Below are 9,386 nucleotides of genomic sequence, written 5' to 3' on the forward strand. Positions count from 1 at the left end.
AGTCAAGTTTATTTCATCCATAAAAATGGAAATTAGTGTTTGTACCCTCCGTCATGCCCACAAAAGACCTCAATTAAGAGTCAATAATACATGCGTGCCTATAGTTACAGGCCAAGATAATACATTAACATCAAATTCACGCTACAGAGATAATAAATTAAGATTAAATACACTGATATAGCTAAAAAAAAAAGTTCTCCAAATGTACGTTTAACCCTCCTGTTATGTTCACGTTTTTGTGAAGTGTCGATCTCACCGAGTTCACCTCAGTTTTTCAGACAAAAGGAATGACACTTGTGGTATGGATGGTCGCAGGGATTCATTTAATATCGCAATTCGTTTTTTTTTTTTTTTTTTTACACCACTTTATGTTGTGTTGCAGTTTTGCGTTGTGATACACTGAAGTTTGAAATATCGCCATACCAGTAACAGCAGCAGTAGTAAGGTGTGTGTGCCCCTCCTTCACCTGACATATGGTAGCTGGATTGAGCCTGCCACACTGGATGTGCATCACTGTGTGTGTGTGTGTGTGTGTGTGTGTGTGTGTGTGTGTCCACCTCTGTTTATGTATACATGTACAAATATCCGTGCAAATGTGTGTTCTTGTAAAAATCGAGCCAGTGCCAAAGCTCTTTTGCAAATGTAGCTGCAGTGATGTGTGTTTACCTGTGTTAACTGGATGTGTGTGTGTGTGTGTGTGTGTGTCCTCATCCTAGGCTGACATATGGTCACTGGGTATCACCGCCATCGAGCTCGCCAAGGGTGAACCTCCCAACTCCGACATGCACCCGATGCGCGTGCTGTTCCACATCCCCAAGTCTGCGCCCCCCGTCCTGAGCGGGGATTTCTCCAAGAGCTTCAAGGAGTTCACCGAGTCCTGCCTCAACAAGGACCCGGCCTTCGTAAGCAGCACACACACACACACTTACACACACACAGGTACTTCCTGACGCAGATGCAAAGTTCACACACTGGGTGGATTTTGTTAGAAAACGGTGACACCCAATCGTGCAGGAAGAGTCGACGGGACAAACTTCGAGCAAACCGTCCGTGTGTCAGGTGAAAAAAAAAACCACAACAGGAAGAAAGAAAGAAAAAAAAAAAAACAGCCTTGTTAACTTCAGAGCTCCTCCAGTGCGGTTTCAAAAGGGCATATTCTCTATAATGTATCATAACCCGTTTCCGCGCGACGCCGGATGCTGCGGCGAAGTGTCGCGTGGTGAGAAACTGTTCAGAGGAAAAGTCTTTGAGCTCTCATCGACTCTGGATTGCTCAAAATAAATGAACCCCCTACGCCGAGAGGCAGCTGTGGCAATTTAGGAAAGAAAGAAAAAGTCGGGTTTTAAGGCAAGAACACCCAAAAAATGCACATTTGTACCATCTTGCCATTTGCACTGTCGGAAGTGAGGAGGCGGGTTTCACATGATGGCAGAAAAAGAAAGCAGGGAGGGGTTTTCAAAAAATGTTTTGAAGCTTTATTGAAGCTTACTCATGTAGCATAAAGAACACAAGTAAAGATAATGCAGCTTTCTGGTGTAAGAAATAGAATAATACAAAATGAAACTACAAATTTTCAAGGTTTTTCTTTCTTTCTTTCCCCATTTCCTTCACCTCAAGGCAGCTCTCCTCTCCATTAGAGCTCGGTTTGATTCAGCAGCTTGTTGCTGCCCCCTGCTGGACGAGCAGTGCAGTTTCAGCGCCTCTCTGTCCCTCAGCCCTTCTTTTTAAAAATCCTGTCGGTCTTGTTCTTGCTCGCTCGTCGACATTCTTGAAGCACAAGTCAAATATCAAACGCTGAATGAATAATTCTTCATGTCTGAGTCAGCAGGAACATACAAGGAAACCCAGTTACAAATGAGTGTTTCCTTATTAAGCACTATCTTCTAGTTTTGAGGGGGGAAAAATTCACTGGTTATCGATATGGCAGCCACTGTGGTGAATTTTTGAGCTAGAATGAAAATGTGTGGATTATGCACCGCTTTTCACACCAACATGACAATGCAAAAGTACTCAGGAAGCCACTTTCTTAAACAAATAACTTTATTAAAAACATTCAACATTATTATACATTGTCAACCAACAGTTTAGAAATGAATCCTGAGAAAATAAAGAACAATGCAACAACTGCACAATATTGTTGACCTTTTAAATAAAGAATAAGAATTTGTTTTAAAAATGTTTGCTGTGAAATTACAGTGAAATGGCTCCTATGGGGGCGAACGTCATCACACATGACTCCAATGTGGCTCATTGAATCCACAAGAGTCTCAGCTTTCCAGTCAAAGCCAATTTATGCAGCTCCAAGACTGTTTAGGCCCCAGTCTGCACAAACACACCATTTTACAACAGGCCACAAGAACACATGTGGACTGCAGGGTTTGTGGCCCAAACTGCATGATGGGATTAGCAGAAGGTGGGCATGTCTGCAAAGGGGAGAGCCGAGGGTACCCAGAGAACCCATTTTCATTCAGATATCTGGAGGTCAGAGGTCAAGGGACCCCGAGTTTCCCCTCGCCAAACTTTATCTCAACTTTGGACCTACTTGATATGCTTGGTACAAGAAATTGAGCCTGCTACGAACATACGCCAATACTGTTAAAGTACTGTTAAGTTGCCAAAAGCTGGAAGTTTTCAGGGTATTTTCTGCAGTACTCCCCTCCAGCAGGACTTTAGTTCCTCTTGTAGGGTAACAGTAGTGTCTGGAGCCTGAAGACCAACCAGCGGTGCAGCAAAATGTCCTGAAAATGTCCCGCTTGTTGGACCTGAAATAACTATGGCTCTAGATAGCTGACACTGCGGTAGAGCTCACTTGGTGACACTGTTGAAGCTTGTGGCATTAAAGTTGATGTGAGAACGGCATCAAATTGGCCTCAAAGCCCGGCACGCCTCCTCTGGGCTCGGTTGAGGCCGGCGGAGGGTTATCAGGTGCCGATGAGCCGCCAATCAAACAGGCGGTGGGAGGAATAAAAACTGCACTGCAAAAAGTCCAAATCTTACCAAGATTATTTGTCTTATTTCAAGTAAAAATGTCTTATTTCTAGTCAAAATATCTCATTACACTTAAAATAAGACCTGATCAGCTCAGAAATAACTTGTCTTTAGACAATTTTCAAGTTTCAAGTGAAAATCTACTTGAAACAAGTGAAAATTAGCTTGAAACAAGAAACAAATTTTGCCAATGGAACAAGCAAATTTTACTTGTGACACAAGTGAACAATTTTGCTTGTTCCATTGGCAAAATTTGTTTCTTGTTTCAAGTAAATTTTCACTTGAAACAAGTGAAAATTGTCTAAAGACAAGTTATTTCTGAGCTGATCATGACTTATTTTAAGAAATAAGACATTTTTACTTGAAATAAGACAAATAATCTTGGTAAGATTTGGACTTTTTGCAGTGTGAGTCGATGTTTTGATTGGATCAGTCGGCTCTTACATGTGGACATGTGGATGTAACAGCCTTTAATCCCCGTCAGAGCAGGAGAAATCAGCTGATAGGCCACTGAGTTCTGTAAAGGTGTGTTTTCGGTTCCGGTAAAGGTGTGTTTTCCATCCGTCCTCTTCCTGTCCCCCGCAGAGGCCGACAGCCAAGGAGCTGCTCAAGCACAAGTTCATCGTCAAACACTGTAAGAAGACGTCCTACCTCAGCGAGCTGATCGACAGGTACCGGCGGTGGAAGGAGGAGGGCCACAGCGACAGCAGCTCCGACGACTCCGACGGGTACGGGACGCTGCCCTCGCTCTCTCCTCCCTCTTTAATCCATATTTACCCATTCTGTTTTTGAGTTTATTTAAAGGCTCATTAGTTTTTATTTTGTTTTGACGTTTTGTTTTCAGTTTCAGTTTAGTTTTAATTCGTTCGGTTTGCTAGTTCAGTTTTTATTTTTTGGAAATGCTTAGTTTTAGTTTAGTGTTTATTAGCTGCAGTGTTAGTTGTTGGCTTTTAGTTAGTTTTGTAAGCACACAACACAATTAGTTATCATTTTCGTTGTTGTTAAGCTTTGTTTTCATTTTAATTTCAGTTGACAAAATGTTTTTTCACGCCTAGTTTTCCTTATTTGGTTCTGCTGTCTTTTTTTTCCTCTGCTGGATTTTCTTCTATTTTTATCGATGCTCACATAACAGGGATCATTACGGTTTAATTTATCATATTTTACCTATAAAACAAAATATGCTCAGGTCTAAAAACAATCTAAAGATGCAGTGTGAATAAAGTTAACAGTGTGTGTGTGTTTGACTGACAGAAATTGTGTATTTAACTGAATACTACAGTCTGTGGCTTGGTTTGCACAACCAGCTAATAAGGTTTCTGTGTGTGTGTGTGTGTGTGTGTGTGTGTGTGTGTCCAGTGAGTCCAGTAACAAGGAGAACAGCCAGTCTCCAGAATGGAGCTTCACCACCGTCCGCAAGAAGAAGACAGAGGGCAGGAAGGTGCTTAATGGGACGGTCAGTACTGTGTGTGTGTGTGTGTGTGTGTGTGTGTGTGTGTGTGTGTGTGTGTGTGTGTGTGTGTGTGCGCGCATGTGTAAGCACCCCAAGAAAGTTAAATATATCACCTGCCTGCTTCCAAACAGTCTGGAGACACCGTTATTGGTAAAATCCTATCGACTGTGTGTCCTGTTGCTCAGCCGATCAGTTTTCTATCAGTCAGCGACACAAAATCACAGATCAGTTATTGATAACGCCACCAGCTGTGACCCGAGCTCCTACAGTCCTGGAAGTCCTGGAAAGTTATGGAATTTGAACACTGGGACACGTGGAAAATTGCAAATTATTTTTTAAAATTTTGGAAAAGTCTGGAAATTTTCAATAATGGCGCAAAGTTTGTATTTTTTATAACTTGTTGATAAAATTTGCAGGAGAAATGTGGATGAAAATGAGACTAAACTGTAGATGGTCTGCAAAGTTTCTGCTGGGAAGAAGAATTTTTTTTTCTTTAATCTTAAAAGTTATTTTACACTGCAGGAGTACAGCCATGAAATTTTTTTATGAAATAATTTAATTGTAAAATAATTGGAGGAAACCTTATGACCATTGTCTAGAGTTAAGTTTTTTTTTTTTTTTTTTTTTTTTTTTTATCAATATCCATTTTGTAAAATGTTGTTTCTGCAGCTGCATCAGTTAGTATTTCAAAGCAGATGTGGTTCTAACCTCAAATTCAACGGTTATGTAAGAAAAAGGTCTCAAAATTTAAGCAACAAACATATAAAGTGTTTTTTTTTCCTACCAACCATCATTTGGCATGAATAAAATTCACTATTTCAAAAGGTAAATATCTATTTTGGATTTGGATTGGATCTGTATTACATGCAGAACCTGCTCTTTTGCCAAATTTGATCTCCTCATTGTTTTTTGTTCTCCTCTATTTGTGCACCTCCCCTCTTCCTCCTCCTCCTCTTCCTCTTCCTCTCCTCAGGCTCAGGATCAGCTGAGTAAATCCACCAGCCTGACAACAGTCATCTCCCCCGTCTTCACTGAGGTTAGTGCACACATGAACACACACACACACACACGGACACACAGACACATGGACACACAGAGCACTAAGTCTAAATACACTCATTAAAACGCTCATATGGATTGATGTTTTCATTTTGCATTTTGCATATTGGATCAATGATCATCAAATTGATAAATGGAGCCATGTTACACCCTTACCGACTGAACAAGTTAGGGCATACAACCACTGGAAATGTGTGTGTTTGTGTGTGTGTGTGTGTGTGTGTCAGCCTATGAACACCACTCTCTACAGACTGGCATCAGCCAGGCTGTGTGTGTATGGGTATAATATTAGTAAAATATTTACACATTTTGGATTTTTTTGATAAATCCATGGTCGGGATTACGTGAAATCAGGCCAGTAAATTATTTCGGTGTGACCTAATTTGGCTTTTGCGAAAAGTGAAAAATGATTGAAGGATTGAGTTAAGGTGGTTCATTATTTTGAACAGTCTGTTTTCTGTTTTTTTGTTGTTTGTTTGTTTTTTGTCAACCCCCCTCCTCTGTAGTTGAAGCAGCAGCACAAAGACCACTCTGAGCAGCGGCTGGCGATCGAGGAGCTGGAGCGCAACATCCGATTGGCCGAGGACGTCTGCCCGGGCATCACTGATAGGATGGTGACGCACATCATCGCCAGGTACCAGAAGTACGTTCATTTTGCGTGTCTCTTTTCACCCGTAGGCCTCTTTTTGTTTTTCAAACTTTGTGTCTTACATTCATTCTCTCGTCTTTATTTTTTATTTGACTCATGTTCCTCCTTTGTTTCTTGTTGCCCTTTGTTCCTCTTTCTTTTATTCATTTTCTTTCTTTCTCTGCCAGTGTCAGCTTTATTCTGTCATTTATGTATCACTGCCCTTTCTTTTGATTTTTCCTCCTCTTTTCATATCTGCAGTTTCTCTTTATTTCATTTTCCCATCATTATTTGTCTTGTCTGTTGTTCTCTTTCTTGATCGGATCTGTCTCTAATCCTTAATTGTTTTTAACGCCGCCGCTCCCAGGGCTGGTTTTCTCACGGCTGTGTGGCCGAGCTTTGTTCAAACGCACAAAACCTTTTAGAATTAAAAAATCTTAACGGAGATCCCTAAGATCCCAAACATGTCCCGCTGGATTACAGGGACATGTGGCTAAATGATGCACAAGACATGTAGATATTTTCTCTTTGTTGTGATGCTGCGGCCGTAAGACAGTGGCACCCCGGCTTTGAATATTTCACTCGATGTCAGTGTGATGGAGCTTTAATTAGATGCAACTTTGAAGATATTAACGGGAAGATTCAAGGAAAAGTCAAGAGTTTAGGACATTTTTTTCCTTTTATAATCATTTATTGACCGGTATTTTTCTGTCTCTCTCTCTCTCCCTCACTCTTTCTCTTTGCCGCTCGCCCGCAGATTCTCCGCCAACTGAAGAAACGCCGGACGGGAAGCACAAAGTGTGCAAAGTGAAGACAAAGAGAGGCTGTGTCCTCATGTGGCGACGCTGCTGGATGATGGGAAACAGAGGAGCTTTGCTGTGCGATGACTCCTCGCAGGACACACACACACACACACACACGTGCACACACACACACACACACACACTACATGTAATATACACACTATATATAGATTCACTGCTGTTTGGTGAGGACCTTCTTTCCTCAGATATTGCTCAGCTGGACCGATGAAAACCATCTTTCTATCTTTTTAAACGACAGCAATACATTTGTTTAAAAAAAAAAAAAAAAAAGCATAAATTGGGTTGGTAGTTGGGGTTTGCTACATGTCCTTTGGAGCTGCAGCTGTTCGAAATCCCCCCAAAAAAGAGGATTAAGCCACGTAATGTTCGTTTTACCTCCAGTCCTTTTGAAAACTACCAGAATTGGCCTTGCTTTTTTTTCCGTGTCAGTCAATTTCCACAGCAGGTGCCACTTTTTTTTTTTTTTTTATTGTGGTTTCCTGTTTTGTGACAAAAAAGAAAATCTCAGCTAAATAAAAATTTATTTATGTCTATATTAAATACTGTGTTCTCACCCAGCAGCAGTGGGATGTTTCGTGTCATGACTCGCCTTGTTTATATATATATTTGTTCAGTAGCACTTGAGACAGATGAATCTATATGCCAATAATTACATACATTGTTATTGTTTTCGGTGAGGCTTTTACGTTACAGCTCCCCGACTGCATTCGGTCCAGGTCAAGCGGAGTGACCGGTTCTGTGTTGCGTTTTCAGAGGTCAAAGGTCACGGCCGAGGCTTTAAAGTGTCATTGCAGCAACAATTGCAGCCATAAATGCCATTAAATGATATTTGGTCCACCTCTGCAGTAAAGCTAAAGTCTTAGAAATCTTTGACGCTCAAGAACAGATCCGGCATCGTTTGCTCGCTGTCTAATGCAACGGGAGCGGTGGTGGTTGCCATGGTTTCTGAGGTAAACTGACCAGGAGGGTCAGTCACTGAAAAATCATATTATAAACTCAAAAAGCAGACGGCTGGATGAGTTTTTTTTTATTTTTATTATTATTCTAAGCTTTTCTATGTTTTTCTAGAGGCAAAGCAACCTCGACGCGCTGCTCTCACTCTTGAAAAACATTTTCAAAACACGTCCAGTTCCGGAAAACACACATCCGTGGTCGTTTTCGGCGCGTCCCCCCAAACACAAGCGGACCTGAAACGGGTTCGCCGTTGAGATTTTTTGACTTGAACTTTGGAACGACATTCAAATCCGAGTGTTGTCCTGCATGAAGGGAGCTGCAATCAAAGCTGTCACTGATATTTTGTACCAAAGACACTATAACATTTGGTCATTGTATATTTTCATCTTTTATATATATATATATATATATAAATATATATCATAAGGGATACGAACATGCTTTTTTTGCGGGGGAAGGGACGGGGAGGTGTAAAATGAAAGATGTAAGATTTTTTCAGAAATGTAGTCTCTTTTTTGTAGGGGATCTAGAGTTTTATGAATAAATATTTAAGTTTGATTGAGAAACCTGTGGTGCCTGGTCTTTTTGTTTGGTCTTTTTAGTGAAGTTGCACTCAAAGGACACAGTGCATGTGGCCTGAATGAAGTTCCTTATCATAATAAGAACTGGTATGGCGATTTCTGAGAATTTTATGCAATGTCTAAAAACCTGGTACCTGTTCCAACCTTGCTGTTAAATATATTGTACTTTTTTCCTTGTACAGTTTGTCATTTTTAGGATTTTTTTTTCCCTCCAAAAATGAGATTAAATGGTTCATTTGCTTGGATTTACCCATTGTACAAATTCTAAGTATATTATAAAAATATATTATAACTTTTTATCACCATATTCCAATTAAATTTCAGCACAAGGATCTTTGATATGTAATCATTTATTGACAAAAGGAGTTGCCTTACATATTGTGTACCAAAAAGTCCTTAGAGCACATTTTTATTGTACAGAATCCACAGCAAGAACCAGTTATGTAAACTAAGTCGCCCAACTGCATCGCCTGTAAAGTTGTTCACTAACTTATTTAGTGTAGCACATCCACACAAGACTCTTCATATAAAAACCACCGACATTTTTTTTTGTTTTTTGTTATTGCTTTTTCCTCACATAAGGCTCAAAATGATTAGTTTCATCATCACTACAGGGCCAAAACAGTTTGATTATTAGCCTCAGATTAACAGATTATTGGTTTCCAGTGATAATTTCGGACCCATCAAGGCTGTTTAGGTGTCATGTCTTTCCACTGCAAACGTCACTTCACAGTACCGGCTTCTTTCTCTGCAAGTTGAAGAGAAGTCACCTTTCGGAAACACGGCGCATCAACCAGGTTTTGAGAGCCGCCACTAGTCATGGGTTTGGAAAACTTTGGGATTTAGAGAGGTATAGCGATTCCAGATTTGGGAGGTCAGCGAAATTAATAAATTCTCTGGGG

General features: G+C 40.6%; 1 protein-coding gene across 2 annotated transcripts in view; it reads left to right on the forward strand.

Moving 5' to 3' along the window:
- LOC115376136 (serine/threonine-protein kinase 26-like) overlaps positions 1-7,231 on the forward strand; it is a 28,865-nt gene extending 21,634 nt beyond the window's left edge. Inside the window, exons 7-12 of one of the 2 annotated variants that reach the window (XM_030075606.1) lie at positions 717-902; positions 3,574-3,716; positions 4,345-4,441; positions 5,412-5,474; positions 6,004-6,131; positions 6,883-7,231. In XM_030075606.1, the coding sequence (XP_029931466.1) occupies positions 717-902; positions 3,574-3,716; positions 4,345-4,441; positions 5,412-5,474; positions 6,004-6,131; positions 6,883-6,898 (633 nt within the window). In that variant the 3' untranslated portion in view covers positions 6,899-7,231. Of the gene's footprint in view, positions 1-716; positions 903-3,573; positions 3,717-4,344; positions 4,442-5,411; positions 5,475-6,003; positions 6,141-6,882 lie in introns of both variants that reach the window. The other variant, XM_030075605.1, reaches the window with a different exon arrangement.
- The last annotated feature ends 2,155 nt before the right edge of the window (positions 7,232-9,386 follow it).

Source organism: Myripristis murdjan, chromosome 18, assembly GCF_902150065.1.
Source record: "Myripristis murdjan chromosome 18, fMyrMur1.1, whole genome shotgun sequence".
Lineage (NCBI taxonomy): Eukaryota > Metazoa > Chordata > Actinopteri > Holocentriformes > Holocentridae > Myripristis > Myripristis murdjan.